The sequence below is a fragment of the Hemibagrus wyckioides genome, linkage group LG12 (assembly GCF_019097595.1).
Source record: "Hemibagrus wyckioides isolate EC202008001 linkage group LG12, SWU_Hwy_1.0, whole genome shotgun sequence".
NCBI classification, from domain to species: domain Eukaryota; kingdom Metazoa; phylum Chordata; class Actinopteri; order Siluriformes; family Bagridae; genus Hemibagrus; species Hemibagrus wyckioides.
The window spans coordinates 6,684,494-6,707,439 of NC_080721.1; the positions used below are offsets into that span (position 1 = coordinate 6,684,494).

At 39.4% G+C, this 22,946-nt stretch overlaps 1 protein-coding gene across 3 annotated transcripts; it reads right to left on the bottom strand.

Annotated features, from left to right (window-relative positions):
- Window positions 1–2,914: 2,914 nt before the first annotated feature.
- sfpq (splicing factor proline/glutamine-rich) lies at window positions 2,915–22,480 on the bottom strand. 3 transcript variants are annotated; one of them, XM_058404676.1, is made up of 12 exons: window positions 21,734–22,480; window positions 20,411–20,599; window positions 20,016–20,317; window positions 19,432–19,527; window positions 17,791–17,987; window positions 17,624–17,708; window positions 17,291–17,435; window positions 17,116–17,161; window positions 16,872–16,981; window positions 3,556–3,604; window positions 3,356–3,467; window positions 2,915–3,275 (listed from the first exon to the last, which is right to left on the bottom strand). In XM_058404676.1, exons 1-10 carry the CDS (start codon window positions 22,295–22,297, stop codon window positions 3,578–3,580), a joined length of 1,761 nt encoding a protein of 586 aa, XP_058260659.1. In that variant the 5' UTR covers window positions 22,298–22,480; the 3' UTR covers window positions 2,915–3,275; window positions 3,356–3,467; window positions 3,556–3,577. The 3 variants fall into 3 exon arrangements, with proteins under 3 accessions (XP_058260659.1, XP_058260657.1, XP_058260658.1); XM_058404674.1 differs by having other exon boundaries at window positions 3,556–13,255; XM_058404675.1 differs by having other exon boundaries at window positions 3,556–13,255; window positions 17,291–17,405; window positions 21,734–22,479.
- Between the last annotated feature and the right edge of the window lie 466 nt (window positions 22,481–22,946).

The following is a 22,946-nucleotide window of genomic DNA, read 5'->3' on the forward strand; positions in this document are numbered from 1 at the left end:
CTGGCTGACGTTAAGGCTACGTGCTGGGTTAGCGACATGGTGGAGCCTGGGAAGAGGTCGTAGTGGAAGAGAAAAATGTGTATATACCGGTCTGCAGGCCAGCGGGGATCTGCTTTCACAAGGAAGTGACGAGGTGCGTTTTTGAGAAGTAGGGCAGAATTTGTAAGGTAGCATCTCACACTGTGGACTCGGGATGGACAATGATGGTTCAGTGATTCTGCAAACATTCAAAAGAGAATGAAAAGAGCAGAGAACACATAAAATACTGAAACCTGTCAAATGGAACAATAATAGCTTAGTATATAAAAGGTTTCTGTACATAATATTAATAATAATTATTTAATTCCTTTATTGTAATTCAGCAATAACGTAATTCAATATGTAAAGTCTTTGTTTTTTATGATACATGCATATCTGTCACTCATCATTCATGGATGCGTGCGAAAAATGGACAGAAGCTATACTTGTAAATTTACAATCAGCTGATTAACATGCTTTAAGTGCACATGATTATGGGGAAGTTATTTTGGGTTTAAGTTTAAAATGTAAATATAAAGTCATGGCTTGGGATAATAGAACAACCTTTGCTCAGTTTTCTAGAAAGAAAAGGATGAAATCATAATTACTTCTCCATCTCTGATTTTTTTTTTAATGTAAATGACCTGATATGTCTATTGTGTGTTGTACTTGAGCTGTGTTTCAGTCTGTTAACATGTGAGAGGTGTTCAATTCTGTTGCCTGGTTGCAGTACCCATTATTTCCATACTGCAGATTCTCGTCCAAAGCTGTAAGTCATCCGAGGATTTCTCACCTACTGAGTAATAGGGTGGTAAGGACATTTGGATACAGCCATGGTTTGCCAAGCCTGGTGTGGAAGCACTCACTGCCTGCACAGAAACCTGATTTCAGCTGTAACATTCATATGCCCATATTCTTTGAGATTGCTGTCTTATCAATCTGTGCCAGGTGTGGGTATTTTTAACTGACTCTAAATCCAGGCACAAATCTGCCATCCAGGCATGCTGTGCTGGCATCACCATCAGCACAGGGGATGTCCAAACCAGGCACTGCATCTTTACGATAATCAATACTGAGGCAGTAAGCACATGGCTGGTGCCTCTCTCTTGGCTTCCATGGGATTCAGACCCTGGCTGCATGAGCACAAATTTTTACCAGCCTGGCTCTGCTTAATCACAGTGTGTGTATCTAGGGGTTTGTTATGTGGAGGACAAAATCCAGCCGTAGCCCCAAATCTGCATATTACTTGTTCTGGAGTTTTAAAAAATATCAAAACAAATAACACTGAGAGAAACCCCAACCAGCAAGAATAAGCCTAGCCTCGTTGTTTGTTTAAAGACCTGGCTACCGTACCAGGCTCAGAAATGATCGGTGAGCTGCACAGCATGGATAATCCATGTTAGTCGTACTCAGCTCATTGGTGGCAACTTGCTGGGGCAACACATGCCACAGAGTCCTGTTGTGTTTTACCAAAAAACTGATAATAGAACTGAACAGATGACAGGAGTCTTTTGCCAGAACTGGACTAGGGGCTGTATCCTGTAGTCACAAGCACATAGCTCTGAAGACTGATTATATATATATTGCAATTACTGCATCATATATCACTTTGTGCCTTCATTGGAAGGTCTAGGTCCATGCTATGAAGATCCACACAAATATTTTTTAGCCGGTACATAAAGTATGCATAATTTATTTGAAAAATTTCCCTTTTTTAAAGTAGTTATGGTTTAGATTGTAGCTTAAAAACTAGATTTCTCTTCCACATATTTCAAATAACATGGTATTTTAATTTAAGTCACTCATTCTGGCCATAGGTTTTACATTGTAAATGCCTAAAATATCACCAGGACAGAACTTTCCCCATGACTCAACTGCTAATTTTTAAAATGTATTATTACTTTAAACTAAGATTCTAGATATCAGCTTACCCTGGTGTCCTTCGATGTGCCATATTGGTGAGTGATGGAAGTTTTAAAGATTCCCATATTCTAGGCCCAGTTGAAGGTGTTGCAGGAAGCACAGAGCTGGAAAGTAGGTACATCCGTGTCAAAGCAAGACCCTTCTGTATCTTTTGGTGCTGTCTACGCTCTGCAGTATTCCAGCCCATGTAAGGACTAGGCTTAGTACCACTCATGTCTGCAGACCAGTCACTAACACAGTGAATGGGCACATGCACCTGGGGGTGCCTGTGTCGAAACAAGTTCATGAATGATGAATGGGCATTAAAGATGCAAAGAGTAGGCCCATTGGCCACATGCTACCCAATTCTCTTTTTCTCCCCCACTTCCGCAGGGTCCGCTTACAAGCATTTGGAGAGGCCAGATATCACGGGCATAATTAAATAGTTTAAAGACACCCAAGAGCCAAACTGCACATAATTATGATTATACAGTGATTCAGTCGTTTTATAGGATGAGATTTCTGGCAGTTTCAAGCTTGCAAATTCAAAGATGTGCCTTGGGTGATTTCTCTCTCTCTCCCTCCCCTAATAGTCTATTGCCGCTTCCTGATCCAGCCATTAGAAAGCTTTTAATAAATTCTTCTTCTACTTAAAATCTGTCTAATAGACAGAATTTATTGCACAATCAATCAATACAATTTAAGTGATATTCAAAGGGGCAAAATTGTACATCTGTACATTGTGTCTCTCTTACAGGGGGTTCTTGTAAGAAAAACAAATGGATTTTAATTTTAATTACACACCAAAACCACCTCAAGACTTTTACATTTACAAGAATTTATCACATGCTAACTGAGGACACTTAAGCAACTTCCTCTCCTTAAGAGCTTTATTTGTTTCTTCTAACCCTTCAATTAGAAAACTGAAAAAAATGTACATATAAAACTCTCAAAAAGAAAGTGGATCTAATGAAATGCACTGTAGGACAACGAATGGTAAACAAACATTTTATTATTCATTGATGGCGTACAATGTTGGCCAGACAGAAACACGGATCCATTCACAGCCACTTCTGTTGTGCGTGATCAGCTTGCAGACGTCCGCCCTGAATCAGAGCTGCTATTAACAACAAGCCAATAAGATGCGACAGTGATAAACCGAGTGAAACACACACCCTGTCTGAAGACAACACTCCAGGGATATAGGATACACAGGTCAGTCTCTGTACTGGAACTTAAGTTTTGCTATTCAGATTATTCAAAAGGAGCACACGTGACACCCAGATGAATGAACCGACGAATCCATGTGCTGAACTCGATAACTTCCCACTGTCCGGTCCATTTGGTCAAGCTCCCTAAGAACCAGAAAACAAAAACAAGTGTTAACTTCACAGCAAACACTTTAAGGTCCATTTCTCCCTAAAATGCCACTCACTAGTAGTACTGCGATGTGAAGATCAGCTGGTCTGCTGCTCGTACTCCATAGATAGCACTGTTCATAAAGGTCTTAACATGTAGTGGATCATAGATTACACTTAACCAATGACCTAAAACAGAAAAGGAGAAAAGACTCTTTTTAGTACTCAAGGTATGTCTGCCACATGTACTTTTACATTCAAGTGTGACTTAATTAACCTTATTTCTGGAGGTGTGGAGCTCAGCCTCCGTCAGATGCCCGAGGCCCCTGCAGTGAGAGAGACAGTGAGTGGACATGGCCTTCACATTTCATTATGAAGCTAAACTAACACTAGACTAGGAGTACTACTACTGATGAATGAGTTTATACAGATTATGGGAATATATGCAGCATTATCCAAACATACCAAAAGTCCCAGAAGACAGGAAATCTAAAAAGTATTATAGAATTAAGGAATATGGCAGAGACATTTACTGTGCTTTGTTCATTTCAAATTATTTAGGGCTGCTTACACAGGTTAAAAATCACGGCCACTCTTTATTTATTGGATAACGTTAACTAGTACAGGGAAGTATGTCCAAAATATTACATTACGACATTGGCCAAGCGAACTTTTTCTTGTCTCTCTACTGAATAATCACACTAAATGCTAATTTAATAATATTGGTCCTTATTATATTATAATTGAAATTCTTGGTAAACTTTTTTTCCCCTGCTATAAATTTAGACAAACTAAATTTCATCTTGCTGTTTGGCAAATTTTACTTAATATAGAAACACACATCGAAAAAATTGTAAAAGCTTGAGCTGGATATTTATTTTAATCGAGATAGCTCTTGAAGTTATTTAAACAGCGCCATTCGGCATGGTCATCAGCATTTCTTATGAATATCAATACATGTAAACTGTTATTACTGACTGACCGACAATTGAAGCAGAGCGTAGACGAGGAACAATATAGAAAGAAATCGCAAACGGTGTGAACACAATAGAAAATTAAGCCGCATCGTATTGGGTGTAATCACGTTTAAAACAAACGCTTAAAATTGGTATAGAAGTACAGAAAATCCATATCCTAGAAATTACTATAAAATTAGAACTGTGAATCATCTATTACGACGAATCAATTTATTTCGATGACCCTCTCTGTCAAGGCAAACTAAAACAAATTCTAAATTATATAGGACTATGATCAACTACACAAAAATGAGAAGGTCTCAGCCCTAGTATATTTTAATAGACTGATATTTAGTTTTAGGATAAGTATTTATATACAATGAATCGTTTCTAAAGAATAAAGTGAACTACCTAGCCCAAAGGTGTAACAACAAAATGGGGACGTTTTTGTACAGACAAGTTATATGTTGAGACAGACATTTTGAAGGTCTAATGTGTGTTGCTTGAGGACACATGGGGAAGGAAACAAAAAAAACAACAAGATGCTCAAATCTTGCTGATAAATTGAGTGAGACTAAGTGTGAAGTTGATGCTTGATGTATAGTCCATTATAAACCACATTATGAGTTATCTAAACAGACATCACCTTTTACACAGTGCTGGGTTTCTGGAAGTGTAGATCCTGAGGTGTGAGGTTATGCTCTGCCTTTCCACAGGCAGCCGTTAAGCAAACAGGGCAGTTCTGGCATCACACTCCCTAATGGGTTAAGCGAAGGCAATATATAGCCCGAGGATGGGAGAATGAGATGATGGATCACAGTGCAGATAAACAGACACACACCTCCCTGGACAACAAAATCTGCCAAACTGCTAGATCAGAACGCTTCAAGAACACCGTAGTCTTCACAGAGTATGTATTGACACACCATGCATCTGGATGCGTAGAGTAAAATGTTCACATGTAATACTTCAGTTGTGGGTTAATTCAATGAGGGGGAACTTGCACAAGAAAGATCATAGTGGACCTAGAGAGGGAGGCCAAGCAGGAAAAAAGAACAGTGAATAGTGATGCCAAGTCAAGTGGTGTGGGAAATGCAACCGTGTCAAGTACTTGTGGAATAGCAAAAATCCACACAAAAACTCAAAATCCAAAAAGGTTCAAAGTGTGTTTAGCTATTACGATAGAATGATTAAAGAATGATGTGATTCTGGACTAACAGACGATATGATTATTTATTTATTTATTTTTGCGTTTCATGAGCAACAATACAAACCTACCAAGCATCTCACTTGTGTAACGTATCTGGTGTTAAACATGTAATCACACATCCAGTTTCTGTTCCAGCCATGAGAATTATGTCAGTGTTTTGTCAAAGACATTGTTAAAGGCTATCTGGGGGAGAACGAGAAGAAAAAAAAAAAATGGTGAATTTGTTTTTTAAAAATCAGTACACATACAAAGCCCCAAGGTTTGTACCTTGGAAGAGGTCTTCCAATAATAAAGATATTCCAGGTACTGGACCATTCAAGGAATTCTGTTGCCATCGAAGATCTTTTCTAGACTGTGAGACCTCCGATTCCTGTTGCAATATCCTGATCAATTACAGTCTATATATTAAACGTTGAATAGTGAACTGTGTAATCCATTGATCTGAGGTAACCACCACTACTCTAAACAGTTTATGCTGCATACATGCCAAATTTAAGATCGATGAATATTCCACTATGCTGTTTTGAGCAGTGATCTATGTAGGACTCTTACTATTAACCTCCACCCCTACATCAAGAATGTGCACCAAGCAAATTGTCCAGTATTAACGGATCCTTTTTTGTTTAAAAAAGTGAAACTTAGAACCACATGCCTCTTACGTCCCCTGTGCCCTTTCCCCTTTGTGAAATGTCTTTTGTTCTGAATTATGGGGGTAAAGTATATTATTGCAAGTGAATTCAAAGTTCAGGTTTCATTATATTTCCACTTCATTAGGATTCCTAAACTCAGACTGAGACCCATGTCACAGAGGAAATTCATTGGAATGTTTAAAATGTACAGTGATGCCTTCAAGTCAAGGATCTGGCAAAAGAAGTATACACTTTGAAACACTGATAAGAGCCTAAATCTTGGATTTTCTTCAATGTCAAGCCCACCCCTGCCCACGTCCACACAAATATGCCATGGTATATCAATGCAACAATACTACGTCCTTGAAGAAAGTGCCCCCCCCCATACACCATCCCATCCCCGTCAGTTGCTTACTCTAAGGCATTTCACAGAAGTTCAGAGAACAGATAACACCACAACTTGTTACACACATCGAGTCCACAACAAAAATCTGCACTGTGAATCCATTTTTAGAAGTGTGATGCCAGAACCCCAATAAATTCAGCATGCGAGGTGAATCAGGGAGGTGAAGCAGCCCTGTGGTTTTCATCGTCATTGAACAAAAGACATGAGGACTTACCTTTTCGGATGATACGCAAGCAAACCTCTCGATGCAAACAAGTCCAGGCTCAACTGTCCACTGATCTGAAGAACTACTCATCTTGTGTCATTGTAACCAACTGCTGGAGTGTCAACTGTGGAGCAGGGCAAGCTGGACACTGGCTGCTACTGCTTAGCTACAGCACCACCATCCATGCCATACACGTTACACACACAGAGACAAGCTCTCCTCACAAAGAACTGGAAATGGCAAGTGTGGACGCCGACAGAAAGAGTTTGCTTTTCATCAGATATTGAATAATGGCATTACGGGTGAAGAACAGAGTTCTCACCTCCATGCTGTTTAATCCAGCTGCACAAACAGCACCTAATTGGACTTCAAATAGAACTGCATCATGATTATTCAAGGTTTTCAGTATTTACATTTAACCATCCATGAATTGGAGCAAAGCTGATTTTGGCTACTGAAGTTTATGGATTAGCAATCTGAGCGTTTTCTGCAAGCTTTAAAGAGCAACTCCAGTGACTTTCATGAAAAGGATAGGAAAAAAGGAATCATTGCTTGTTTCTTGAAATCCATGACTACATGTACTTTATGCAAAGGGGCTTTTATAGAAGGCTGATGACAATATACTAAATCTCAAACTCTGTAATTATATAGCAGTCATGGGAAGTTTACCAATTAAGATTTTTAAACTACCTTTTTATTGGAAAGAGTGTGAAAAAGGGCAAAAATCGCAAAGGCAGCTAGCAAATCTGACCTTTTGCCTCTAAGTAGGGTAAAAGGCTTTATTCACACTTCAACAAGTACCAAAGTGACCAAAATAAATCTTTACACATTTCCAACACATTGCCTTACGTTTTCCTGACTTGGTTATTACATCAAGGTGCTCAATGGCTAGTTGCAAACAATGAACACAAAAGGAGAAAGTCCACTGGAACTGCTCTTTAATGGAACTATGCTAAATTCTTGTTCAATGCTCACTGAGAAAAGAACCAGGTTTACACTCAACACTAACTCGCTCTAGGGTGTTACAGGGTGCTCAAAAGTCCAACCTGGTCTCCACTAGTGTATAAATGTATGTACAAGTGTTGGGCTAATGGCATTAACCTACACCAACTAAGAAAGATCAGTACTAATAACTTTTTTGTTGTTTCTAATCTATTGGTCTGCGTAGACCGTGAGTAGCCGTGGGTAGGGAGGGCTGCATTATTGACCGCATACTCCAATCTGGTTGGACACTCCTGGTGCCGCTAAAGATTTTATTCAATAAAGCCATGCATTAAAACACAGCAAGGCAACCATTTTATGGAGTGTCTAAATTCTACATGGATTATTTAAAATATCTAATACAAGTCGTTCTGTTATCCCCAAAGGCAGCAGATACAACACTAACATTAGACAAATTTTTTTTTTTTTTTTTTTTACATGTGACAAACATTTTCATTTATTAAGTGGTAGCACCAAATGTTGCAGTAAGGATCAGCAGCACCAATTTTCTTCAAAACATTTATATCCAATTTCCAGATACTCTAGATTGTATAGCTACTGGAGACAACAAATGTATTAAAATCTTTTTAAGTCTTTATTTAAATCAGATTTTTACAGGCTTTAATTTGAGCAAAAATTACTACCTTTAATTTTAAAAAAGACGATAAAAACAGAAAAAAAACATTACAACAAACCTATAATGGGCTAAATTGTCGTAGTTGAATTTTCTTTTCACAAAAGCAAGTCTAGTAAGGAAATGTTTATTACATTACTGTTGGGCTTCATCTTTACTGCAGTCTTACATTTTTTTCCCTCTTGATGGCACTAGCATGTTCACTAGAATTAGTACAAATTCTTTAAATTTCAGGGTTTTTTTTTTTTTAATGGTACTAATGTAGTAAAATATAACAGGTAATTGGTTTGCTACTACATTTCTACTTGTATATGGCAAATGTTCTGCAAGTTCACACAGAAATAAATGAGGGGTTTCAGCTTCAGTTACTTTTCGTTTTTAAGGCGTGGCAGAAATGGATTTGTGAAAACAATCATGACTTAGGTTTTCACTTATTAATTTAACTATTTGGAAAAGTTTAACTTCTAGTTAAACTAAATGCTCTTCAGTGTGTTTTGAGGAATTCCATAACCTGCGTCCTTGCACCGATAATCATAAAATATTTTCCACCTAAATAAAATTTTCCATGACAAGTATGTGAAAAGTATAACAACTAAAATGTGAGTGTTATTTGTGTGGTGCCAGACCTGTCAGTTCCAACTGAACCTCCATGTGATTCCACCATGATCCTGAAAATGCTGAGTAAACGTAGAAGCCATTCAGAGCTAGAATACTAGATGAAAAACCTGCAAAATATCTGTTGAGCTTTAGTAAACACCGTTTTAAGGGACTACAGTTTGAAAGGTCTGCTTACTGAAACAAGTGACTTGGCTTATAGACAAGAGTTATACACAGTAAACATTAAACCACGAGTCAGAAAACTATGAGTTTTCCCTCAGGTTCAACAGCCAGACTTTCAAAATAAAGGTGTTGTGTATAATGCAGTGGATATAGTACTATCAATTGAACCTTTTTGTTCAAACTAGAGCATGCAACACAACTCTGGAGCTATATTAATTTTATAGAAAACTCATAAATCATAATATCCTAGCGCAACAAATTGCCAAACTTCATTCGCTCTGCTTAAGATCATCCAAAAATATTTAGAAATACCTTCAGTACACTCCCATTGAGTGTGTACAGTGAGTCAGTGAATTAAGTAATTCAGACTTATTCAACTTTTGTACTTCATTGTATTTATAAATTTTAATTTTAAAATTGTTTACTCACTTTTTGGCCATTAACCTACACACAATAACCCATAATCACAAAGCAAAATATTTATAGAATTTTATTGCAAATTTATTAAAAAATTTCTCATTTAGACAAGTGTTCAGTGCCTTGGCTAAGACGCTCCAAACTGACCTCAGTTCCATCGTGTTTGCTTTGTTCATCTTGAGATGTCTGTAGAACTTGCCTGGAGTCCATCTGTGGCAAATGTAATTAACTGGATATGATTTAGGAAGGCCCAAACCGGTGTCTGCGAGGCTTCACAATTTCTCGTAGTATGCCAAACTTAAAAAAATAAAAAAAATAAAAATCTCCAAAATAAAATTGTGTTGTGACAGATCTGGGCAAGGCTCTGGAAACATTTCTAGCCATGAGCACAGTGAACTCCATTACTGTGAATTGCACACAGTTAGGAACCACTAGAACTCGTGCTGACCATCCAGCTAATCTTAAAAAAGGGACTACAAAGGGAGTGTTTCAGGAGTCCTCTGCAGAGAGGGGAGAACCTGGCAGAAAGACAGCTCTCTCTCAATCTTGTGTTTAGGACAGAGTAACTAGATGGAAGACACTCCGGAATAAAAAGCATAGGTTATGAGGGGAAAAGATTCTCTGGTTTGATGAGGCAGGGGTATTGCTTTGGTTGGCACCATCTCTACAGTAAAGCATGGTGGTGGCAGCATCATGCTACAGAGTTGCTTCTCAGCAGCCAAAACATGATGTCAATCCTTGTTACTCCTTGACAGTTTTCTTTGCTTATAGCAAGCACATGCCTCAAGCTTTGGTAGGAAGCAACCCACTTCAGTGAAGTCTCTTTCCACTACAGGGCTTAGTTTGTTAGGTTGCACTTCCAGAACTAGTAGGCTGAAAAGTTACACCACTTATGTACATTAGCACACACAAATAACTGAAAAGATATAATGCAAAACCCTATATTTGTCCATTCAGGTATGCCGACATCACTGCTGTAGATGAGTCCCTCAAACTGTGGTGCACGGATTTCTAACCATAGACACCACACACACAATGATGAATATCACTGAATGCATTCACACACCACACTGTGTTTTTAGACACATTATGCCTTGGTGGCAGGTCAGTAAGTGAATCCATGTAGGGTGACACTTCAGTGAGAGATGTATATATTGTTCAGTAAATGCACACTCAATACTTCAAAGCAGTGGAGGCTTGCAGGTTAAGGCTTTTGGTTACTGATGAGAGTCCAAACCTACTGCTGAAATTTTGTTCACCATTTATCTGCTCATATTAGTGTCTGCCACATCGGTTGATATAAACAAAATTAATACAGCACTGGGGTTTCTTGTTGAAGGAGGAACCCACTTTGCGGATGAGACGATACAATGGTAGATGTTGCGGGAGGTCTGGTGCCTCCTACACTAGGCCTTTTGTCCCTTGTTGTGAGATGTAGCAACATGTTTGAGTTCTGAAAAGTTATTTCTTTAGCTTTTAGTCACTGTTTTTATGCCATCAGAGCTGGCCAAGAGAAACAGCTCCAGATTTTAAAGGCACTTGTTTCACAGTGATGAAGTAATCCATGTACGTTTTCACACTTGCTACAGCTAGTAGGGGAAAGAAGCTCAGATCTCTTTTGTAGATTCGGCAAAACTTAAAGACTCAAAGACATCCACCTAAATATATTTTAATTGCATAGACAAGACAGTACTGCACTAAAACCCTCACTAATGGAGGATTAATCAAAGTTCCGGTGCACACAACTTTGGACAGTCACCTGTTAAGGGAGAAAATATACAGAGGACCAACAAAACACAAGACATTTTTATGTATGTATTTACCTCCAGTCATACAAGTAAACCACCTCATGATCAGGATTATACCTAATTCGCATTAATACATACTTGGGCTAATAACTCAAACTCTAGGATGTCTGATAGGAATTTGAGGACTTCCTTTCCCTTGCAGAAACAAATAAGAGCCAAGAATCCATTAAAAACGACTGTTCTCACAGTGGAGTCCTACAATGTTCAGGCAGCACTGTAAATAATGAGGGCTGATTACTCCACAGCTTCTGCAATATTAGCCAAATTCTACACTAAATAGGTCTGAGCAAACCCTGCTCAGCCATGCAAGATCCTGAATTACATCCTCACTATGTGAAAAGCAATGGATTATTTTATAAAGGATGCTAGAAACCCCAACATGGTTAGCATGCATAACCTTGTTACTTTATTAACCATGCCATAAAATTCAGGAAGGTTTGTGCAGGTAGTTACAATATGTCCTTGATCTCTTTAGGCTCAGGATCATATATAGGACTAAGCTAAATAACATTTTCATGAAAGAAAATTTAAGAAAAATTTATTGGAAAGCAGGATAACCACGGAACTTGATTTTAACAAACTTACCTACTGCAACTTTACATTAAATACATTTGGCCAATTACTATGAGCATCAAATTTAATGAATGCCAAGATACTGAAACACTAAAGTACTTTAAGCGTCCATTTCACACCACACATCTCCAAGTTATCTCTATCATTAGTATGCACTTCAGGGGTGGACAAATCATTGGCCCAGATACCCTGGACAAGCAAGTTTTTTGCATGGGTAATTTTATTTGCCTGACAAACTCAACAGGCATTAAAAAAAAAAACCTCCTAACTGACTTGTTTACTGGCAAAACAAGTTTTCTTTTAGCATGTAGGCTACAGCGTTGCAAAGTTGGACAACCACTGAATGATCGTGCAACTACTGAACTAAATCCTCATTCTGATTCGTACCACCTGCTGCACTACAAACATCTGCCACCCGAAAGGACTTTCGCAAGGCACCAACATGCCAACACACTAGGGACAATTCAGTGTAGCCAATTTACCCATCTGCATTAGCCAGATTCAAATATCATTTACAAGTGATGTGTAGACTGACCACCACAGCATACACACACAATGCTGGCTAATATCTGTGAGTGCTAAGTCATATGCTCAAAAGGTACATCACTTAAGCCTTGTTAGCTTTTCAAGCAACTAAAAATGGGACTTTGGGTCTTTAACTTGCCAGGTGGGCTAGCTAACATTTATGATTTGTCCACTCCTGCATTTATTAATCAATGTGACATAGTTCTAGCTCAAGTTTGAATGAACTGAACTCAAACTGAACAAAAAACAAACCCCAAATATTTCATGAATCAGATCTCTCATAGGGGCCCGAGTGAATTTTTAGGAGTCAAACACTGCGCTAAAATGTTGAAATGGGGTTTGAACAACCAAATGACTCTTTATTGCAAATTACATGGATTATCTCAAAATGTTGAATGGCACAGTACATAACCATAGAAATAGCAGAACATCTTACAAGAGTAAACCAGCATAACAAGTAACATTGCATGATAATATACGTAGAAAAGGAGGATACAATAGGATGTGCTGAGCAAGAGGACTTCACTTGCTTAACAGCTTCACTACTTTCATCTAAATTTGAACAGACAAATTACTTAAAAAAAAATTTTTTTGCCACAAAAACAACAAAAAAAAAAAGTTGGATCTTCAGGCTAAAATTCCAAGGGAATATTTTAAACTTAAACTTAAATACATTAAGACCCCAGAAACACTGGGAATCCAGAAACAAGCTCTGCTATATAAAAGTGCCAGATCAGAAGCGTGGCTTCTTGGCAGGTCCTTCGAATTCCTCACGGACTCTGCCAAATCCTGAATTGCCAGGACCCATGCCCCTCGGACCTGCAGGGCCACCTTGAGGGAAACGCTCATTGTGCTACAGTGATGCGTTTTCATATGAGGTAGGGAAATTGGTGGAGAAATTGCGGTTTTGATTGCGCATCCGTGACAGGAATAAAGTGCAACATTGGCATAAGTTCCATGAGTTCATATTTTGAGCCAAGCATAATAAAGTGGGGTCCAAGGGAAACATTCGACGAAACCGTTCCAACACGCAGATCCACGGGTGCCACGGGTAACATAGGAAAAGGAAAAGAGGGTAATGTATTTGTTAGCAAGATCCTACCATAAAAGAAGTCAAGAGTGGAATAATAGCTACCACTTGAACTAGTTAGGAAAAGGTTAATGTCATTTTAACGGCTCGTTTCTTTGAGAGATGCATCTAGCCTAAACTTTATTCCAGATCCCTTATGTTAAGAAGAGGACCTGTACATTATCTTTGCATCATGTAGCTAGATCTAGATTTAACTGGATCAGCTGGATGTAATTATATCTTTATATAGGTACAAATCAGGTTATTAGCCCATTAGTTATTTATAAACTATTTAAGCTACAGTATCAATTTATTTCCTTTTAATTATTTGGTATTTGAGCATTCCATAAATCAGATCACACAATCTACAAGGCCATAAGTTAACCCTACAAGGCCATTTTTCCATATGTTAATGGATGAGCACCTTTAATTGGATTAAGTTTCCAGGGCCTCTTTTAAAAAAGCCCAATTATTTTAAACCACTTATGGCAAATGGATGCTCAAAGTTAAGTTGGCTCTAAACTGAAAAACTGATTGGAATTCATATCATTTGGGCTAAAGCTCCTGAACTGGTTGCTTCCAACAGATTTGTAGTTAAGCATAGAGATTAGAGCTACTTTGATAACTTGGGGCAAAATTTTCAGATGATTGAAATTTTGAAAACTTACTAACATGCCAGAAATGTGTTATTTGTAACCGAATAGGACAACAGGACAACATACAAATATACACTGTGCAAAATCACAAACTTAACAAAATCTGACGGATAAAAGAAAGCAAGATAAAAACGTGTTCTTTGAAATAAATCATTTGAGTGCTGTGTCCTAAATGCTAAATGTTTGATTATACCCATAAGAGTAGCAGCGAATCCCAGTTATAATGAAAGCACACAAATCCTGGAATGGACACAGTTTTTCCTTTTGGGCAGGCAGACATGTAGAACTCACTTTAATCAATTTAAAAGCTGCCTGGAATCCTGTACACCAAAAATCCAACGGCTTACTCTGAAAATGGAGTAGTTCACTACTTTTTTTACAAAGGCAGCGAATCAAAAAAATGTATAAACTGGGAATTAGCAGACTCGCTATGGTCACTTTACTTCTTGAAGTTGATTCAAACAATCACTTCACATTTAAGAAATCTGGAACATCGCATATAAAGGGGAAAACATTTTCTGTGCATACCTTAACAGGTACTTGGCTGCAAACTTTAATCAGTCAGTAACTTAAGGTCACAGATTGTAGCATGTCATTGAGCTCAAAATCAGGAAACAACTTAAACCTCTGAAAGCAAATGGGCTATGAAGGAGCAAAAATGGTATTGTGTCCAATAACTTAACAAAAAGAAGCAATTCAGGTATAAAATGGTACAGGGACACAGTCTTGAACCTCTTATATAATCATTATTACCAGTGCTCTTACAGCAATCACAGATCAGTAGTTCAGCAGCAAACGTACCAATCCCAGCTACAATCATTAGCACTTCGCTTGGAATTGTATAAAACACTTCTTCACTTCAATACCATTATACTAACAAAGTGAAAAAAATGCCAGCAAAACACTTTAGATCCTGCATTTCCTGTTCATGTTTGGGTGTAGATGGCTGTTGAAACTCGGCCTACATCGTTCACTCTGCTAATAAAATTCACAATGTTTACTCCGTCAAGGTGTAAAAGATCAGGTATCTCAGGTTTCAACAACATGATTGTGAGCGATAATTTCATTACTGTACATGTGTTACTAATTTACAGCCACTGTAGAGGTCCTTGATTAGATTTTATGAACTGTGTGGGTGTTCACATACATAGCATTTCTCCATCGAACAATGCGGCTCATCTGAACTCAGACCTACCCGTGACGACAGGGATTTTTCTGGAGGTTATGGGGTGGTGACCCCATGATCAGTAAAATATTAATCAACTTTTAGTCTGAAAAAATCAAGTTCTCTGAAACTGCACCTCTTTGACCATTTAAAAAAAAAGACAAGAAAGTAGATCTTTTCACGCATGTGCAGTATAAGGAGAGATATATATATATATATATATATATATATATATATATATATATATATATATATATATATATATATATATATATATATATATATTTATATTTCAGTGTGGGTGAGCAATTCATGGAAAATACTTAAAGACCAAGCATTCAGATCTATCTAGATTGAGGTGGACAAACTCGGTCGGTAAAATACTACGCAAGAGTATATTCTTTGCGAGTATACAGCGGTGCAAATATTCATTTAAGAATATTATAAATATGCTACACACACACAAACCCCCACAGACCACAGAATTGGTAACAACTGAGCACAGGTATTTGCTTACGGTATAAATCACAAGGCGCTGGAAATGATGAGGGGAAGATAGAGTCATTTAATTAACTGAGCTGCACTGCCCGATGAAAAAGCGCTATTGTGTGAAGGTATCAGGAACACCACAATAAGCAAACGAAAACCTGATAATCGCATTTGCACAATAGACTGTGTAAATGCAAACTGAGCTACTACAGGCTCTAATGAGATTGCAACCTGTTGCATCCCTGGTGAAAGAGGAAGGGGGAAAAACAATTCTGAGCTACTGCCACCATACTACACTAAATAAACTACTAATCTGTTAACTAAAACAGTCACACCAACAACTTTCTTACTGAACGAACAGATCTGCATGTTCAACTAGTTACAAGTTAAATACTAGGTCTTTTTTTAATGCCGGGGCCCCTGCTAAACCACTCATTTTCACAAAGGGCATGCTGACCAACCTAGCCAGTACACTATTTGGCCACCATCAGCTCATCCAAAAGCTCAGCCTTCTTGTTTGTTAATGTATGGGTTAGAAAATACATTAAAAAGGTACTTGCTTCCAAGTCCATCCGCACTAAAACCCTTCAAATGTTTACTACAAAGCTACAAAAGTGCCAGTTGATCCACTCCATATTGGAGTATTGCCCATATCAAAATTGGCTCGCAAACTAGAATACATGATTAGTCCAAAAGTTTCCCAACAAGAGTCCAGGTGTTACAAGTTGTTGCAAAAAAAAAAAATTCACTGATTCAACACAAAACATGCCTGCCTTCATCACGCCAGACAGGACTTACAAGCAAATGCAGTGAGCAAATTCAAAGTCCACTGGTTTTTGGGCTTTAGTACAGATAGACTTTCCAAGTAACTCAGAAATATCATGGGAAAGCTGAGCATGGTGGCTGAATATTTTTAGCCAAACTCTCAAACATCAGCCACCAAAAATCATCAGGTTACTGAATGAATTTTCCCAAAGCGTTTAGTGGTAGAAGTGCAAACCACTCTGTCGAGTAAAATAAAATTAACATTGTAGGAACGGTCACACGCACCACATTGCCATTCACACACTTCCACCACAGGATACATTACCATTTCGTTGGGCACCATGCCCCCTGCCACTGGTCCACCGAGTCCCTGGTGACCATCAAAGTTCATTCTGGCCAATGGGAACTTCTGGTTGTTGGCGCCAAAAGGCATATCTAAGAAAAAGACAAAAAGAAATTGACTCAGCAAAATATAATTGTCTTAAATACAGCTTACATGTATAGAAAAAGCAGCACAAGCCTTCACTGTTCAAAGCGCATTACCACAAAAACATGAAAACTATATTCACCTGCCAATCCAAGACCTCCAGAACCCATCCTCATCTCCCTTTCCCTCTGATGAAAAAAAATTGTATAGATTAGAGATTTTTGTAATAATTGGTAAAACATCAAGATACAAAAAAAAAAAAAAAAAAAAAAAGGGAACGCCACAGCATCCATACTGATGGATAAACATGGACTTACATTATCCATGAAACCACCCATTCTGTACGACTCCTCACGCTTACGCCTCATCTGTTCTTCAATGTCTCTCTGCCGCATCATTTCCTCCTCCCGTCTGCGGCGCTCCTCCTCTTGCCTGCCAAACAGATACGGTCCATTGTGCTGGCTACAGTAAAGGTCAAATTCATTTTTACCAGTCCTTGGCACCCAAAATAAATAAAGTGTTTGTGTGTGTATATATATATTATATATATATGGTCTCTTGAAATTATTTCATGGGCATTTCCAAACACACAATTTGGTACACCTTGGTTATACAGTTCATACTAGAAATAAAAATGTAATTATCTGTACCTAAGCTGCATCTCCTTGCGTTTTTGCATTTCCTGATTGTGCATCTCTTCCATGCGTCGCAGTTCCTCCTGTCGCCTAAGAAGATCTGAAGGAGGGGGAAAAACATCAAAATTTACTTTCAACTCATAACACCAAACAATATAACACACTGATGAACAGACACTTGCCCTGCCGAAGCAAGTTAGCTTGGTGCTCATGGTAGGCATCGTCCATTTCTGCCTCCAGTTTCTCGCGCGCCTCGCGGATATTTTTCTCCACTTGTTGCCTCTGCTGTTTCTCCATCTCATCCAGAGACTTCCATCGTTGTGAGTATTCAAACTCAAAGGTTCCTGGTCTGGCAAAACGTGGGGGCTGCTCTCTCTCTCTGGAAAAAAAAAAAAAAAACAATACGTAAAAACACAGTGTTTGGACAATGAAACTGAAACTCCTGGTTTTAGACCACAATAATTCATTAGTATGGTGTAGGGCCTCCTTTTGCGGCCAATACAGCATCAATTCATCTTGGGAATGACAGATACAAGTCCTGCACAGTGGCCAGAGGGATTTTGAGCCATTCTTCTTGCAGAATAGTGGCCAGGTCACTACATGATGCTGGTGGTGGAAAACGTTTACTGACTCGCTCCTCCAAAACACCCCAAAGTGGCTCAATAATATTTAGATCTGGTGACTGTGCAGGCCATGGGAGATGTTCAACTTCACTTTCATGTTCATCAAACCACTCTGTCACCAGTCTTGCTGTGTGTATTGGTGCATTATCATCCTGATACACGGCACTGCTTTCAGGATACACTGTTTGAACCATTGGGTGCACAGGGTCCTCCAGAATGGTTCGGTAGTCCTTGGCAGTGACGCGCCCATCTAGCACAAGTATTGGGCCTAGGGAATGCCATGATATTGCAGCCCAAACCATCACTGATCCACCCCCATGCTTCACTCTGGGTGGTACGCTTCTTTGGGGCTTCTCCACACTGTAACTCTCCCGGATGTGGGAAAGACAGTGAAGGTGGACTCAGAATACATGTTTCACATTGTCCACAGCCCAAGATTTTCGCTGCAGGCACCATTGAAACCGACATTTGGCATTGGCACAAGTGACCAAAGGTTTGGATATATCAGCCCGGCCATGTACATTGACCCTGTGGAGCTCCCAACAGACAGTTTTGGTGGAAACAGGAGTGTTGAGGTGCACACTTAATTCTACAGTGAGTTGGGCAGCTGTGGTTTTATGTTTTTTGGATACAATCCGGGTCAGCACCCGGACATCCCTTTCAGACAGCTTCCTCTTGCGTCCACAGTTACTCCTGTTGGATGTGGTTCGTCCTTCTTGGTGGTATGCTGACATTAGCCTGGATACCGTGGCTCTTGATACATCACAAAGACTTGCTGTCTTAGGTCACAGATGCGCCAGCGAACCGTGCACCAACAATGTGTCCTCTTTTGAACTCTGATATGTCACCCATAATGTTGTGTGCATTGCAATATTTAAAGCAAAACTGTGCTATTACTCTGCTAATTAAACCACCAGTTTAATGCTGGCTCTGCTAATTAAATTAGGCCACCAAGCTGGTCAAATTTAGCCATGAAACCTCCAACACTATATTGGCCAGTGTTTCAGTTTCATTGCCCAACCCCTGTATATGTTTATGTTCACTATATATTCTAAAGAAACTCCCCAATTAACATTTATCCTAATCACACTGTCTTTCAACGTCCGAAACAAAACAGCAACTGTGCATGTTAGAAATGTATGATCATGATTGTACATGAGTTTTAACTAAAAAAGGGGAGGGATGTCTTAAAGAACTCACTTCTGATAATTTGGGTTCTTCTGAGCAAGCTTCTCTGGCAGACCATCTTCATCATCATACTGTTCCAAAAGCTCAACAACAACTGGACGAGGTGACCTAGTGGAAGGAGAGAAAAAAATAGTCAAACATTCTTCCAAGGCCCTTACACTTTCCTGTCTACTTGTCAACACCACACCGGGCCAGATCCTTTCATTCAGTACATGTATGTGTGTATACAAATCTGCTAGATCGGGATATTACATAACATAGCTTTGAAAGACATGTTTCAAAACCATCTAGACATGAAGCAGGATTGCCAAAAGCAAATATGTCCAGAGTAAACTTATGATAGGCATTGTGATTAACTTTCTTTGTGGAAATCAGCCAGTCTTGTTAAAATAAAATAACTCTGGTCTATCAATTTAGCATCATCTGCAGAATACCAGTGTGTTTTCCACCAAAGTGACTGGCTTAAATCACTGAGTTACATAAGGCAGTTGACATGTTTAGTGTTGCATATTGTCCTATTCTCCTCAACGATACTACTCCACATGCAACTTAAAACCCAAAATATATAATAATAATAATAATAATAAAAATCTTACGAAGTGAGTAGGAAGACTCCATCATTGCACCGGTCAAGAGCTTTTCTAGCTGCCGGCTTGGTAGCAAACTCAACGATGCCTTTTCCAACAGAGCGTCCGCGGTCATCCACAATAACCACCGCCCTTTCGACCACTCCGAACTGCGAGAAAGCATCCTCGAGAAGCTCGTTGGAGACATACGGGGAAAGATTACGTACAGACAATGCAGCGGAATGGGTAGCAAAGCGAACCCGGAGTGGTCTGCCTTTCATGGGTTTATCATCCAATTCGGCCTTCGCGATCTCTGCTAAAGCACGTGACTCCTGAAATCAAAAGTGGGACGAATACAAAACAAAGCTGTTTAAGATCTGGAAGAATTACAAGCTCAAGGCAAATGTGTAAGAGTCCTCTCTCACCAGCCTGATGAAGCCAAATCCTTTGCCTTGGTTAATGAAGATTTCACTGGGCTCTCCATACTTGGAAAACAGTTTTTTGAACTCGTCCTCGGTAATGTCGTTTGGCAAATTGCCGATGAACAAGCGGCACCGCTGAGTGTAGGACTTCTCCCCGGGTTTGCGCAGCATTGAGAGCGATGCCTTCAATTCCTGAAAGTTAGTTTCAACATTAGCATTTTGTTCAAGTATTAAAAAGACTATCATGTAGTAAAGCCACTGAAACTTGAGAGAGAAACCGAAATAAATGAGATTCACAGCTCACTAAAAGCACCCTGTTTCTAGACTGTTAATCTAGAGAGCATTTAAAATGAGTCTTTTCTAATAATCAAAAATTTGAAAATTACACTGTAAAAGGCTAATAATATAGTCAAGTTATATTTTCGTTGTACTTAGTACATTAAAACACGAATGACTAGTTTAAAAAAAAAAAAACTCCATTGCTGTTAGCCAGTTAGCAACCGGTACAACAAAATAGCTAGCATGGGGGGACGGACGAAATGAATATGACGAAATAGCCACGTTAATGTCCATGAAACATCATTCAATCCAGGCAACACAAACGTTATCATTACACACACACATATCTCGTCTCTGTGTCGATTCGCTCTCTCGTTAGCTATCTGGTTATTTAGCATCGTTATCTAGTTCGGCGAACATCTTTGTGTAGCTCGACAAAATGGCCGCGTAAACAGGGCCATGTCCCAAATGGCTCCTAATGGACACACGAGTGCACTTGAAATGACACAAGGAGGGAACACTGCGCCCTCCTCGTGTCCGTAGCGGCAAAACAGCATTATAAAGTGTAATCCTTGGTAATAATAATAATAATAATACTACAACTACACAATTCAAGCGAATGGTCTAAACATGATCATAATCTACAGCCAGATAGCTAAATTATACGTATAGCAGACCAGCTAATATTAGCTGACTAGCATAACGGAAGGGAAAGAAAATATCCCTATGGAAAAGGTTAACAATTGCTAACTCGAAATAACGCAATAAGGCTTTTTTTAAGATATACAAATATATCTTTATTGTTGCTTATTAGAGCTACTAATTAGCTAGCCAGTTATTCGGCACCGTTAGCTAGCTCGGTTATAGCACCTTTGTTCAGTTCAACAAAATGGCTACGCAAACAGCGTAAATGCGTAACAGGGCCGCTGATGGCCGAAAACGGTTAATTGTGAGCCACAAAACGTACTAAAAGGCCAGTGACCTGAACATTTCGTGCATTAGACAATCAAGATAATGCACAAAAACAACAAGTGTCATTTTTCTGACCTGCAATCCGGGGTTATCAACTGCACGCGACGCCTGGCCTTCACTGCTAGGAGGCTTCTGTCCATTTCCACTGACCGGAGTCTTCTGCTGATTTAGATTTTTTCGGGGCTGATTCTGTGGTGCTGCGGGTTCTGGTCTGGGGTTAACGTTCTTCGGTGGAGGTGACTGGACCGGTGGTTGTTGAACAGGAGGCGGTTGTACTTGTTGCGCCGGTGTTTTGTTTTGTGCATCAGGCTGCGGCTGCTGCTGCGGCGGCGGCTGTTGTTGTGGCGGCGGCTGTTGTTGTGGCGGCGGCTGCTGCTGCTGCTGCTGCGGAGGAGGAGGCGACTTCATCTCGGGCTTCGGTGGAACATTAGGTCCCTCCGGTTTTTGCGGGGTGCCTGGATTTACTTGGTTCCCTTGATTGGGCTTAAAACCACCAACAGGCGGCGGGGCACGGTTCTGAAACGGATGCTGTGGATTATTTCGAAAATTTGGGTTTCCCATGCCGCCCCGCATTCCTCCGACGCCTCCGCGGCCTCGCTGCTGGAATCCTCCACGATTCCTAAAACGGTCACGAGACATAGCTAACTAGCAATTAAATCTTAAATAAAATTAAAAAAAAAAGTCGCTCCGATGATCTCTAAACGCTACTACACAAAGAGAGAGGATTCTGTTCGCGAATCAGTGCTCTTTAACAAAAAAACAGACCACTCTCGTGTGAATCCACTCCGTAAAATGGCTGCCGGAATCGTACAACAAAAGGCTTCAAATACTGCTGTGTAGCAAAGTGATTTCAATGACGTTACTTCCGGGCTGTAAACCCGAGCGCGCCCCCTAACGTCTCTTATTAGGTGCGCAGTTTAAGCCAAAAAAAAAGCAGTGAATTATCATCAGCATGAGTGTCTTCTTGTTGCAGCCTTGGCATTGACATGGTCTTGGCAGCGCTTTATAATATGCTGCGTTTACACACACAGCGATTTTATTGTCCCAAGTCTCTGTACTATGAAGTCTCCTGTAGGCTCCTATTACTGGGTCCATAGTGACAGCGGTTATCAGTTGGTGGAGCGACTAGCGTTCAGATTTTCTTCCACTAAAATGAAACATTCTGCATATTCTATATATTCTATATATCCATCATATCATAGGAGACGAAGAACAAGCAACGTCTTCACGCCCGTTGGAAGATGCTGCATCAAGTTGCTTCATATTTGCATAAAGTTAAACTTTTCTC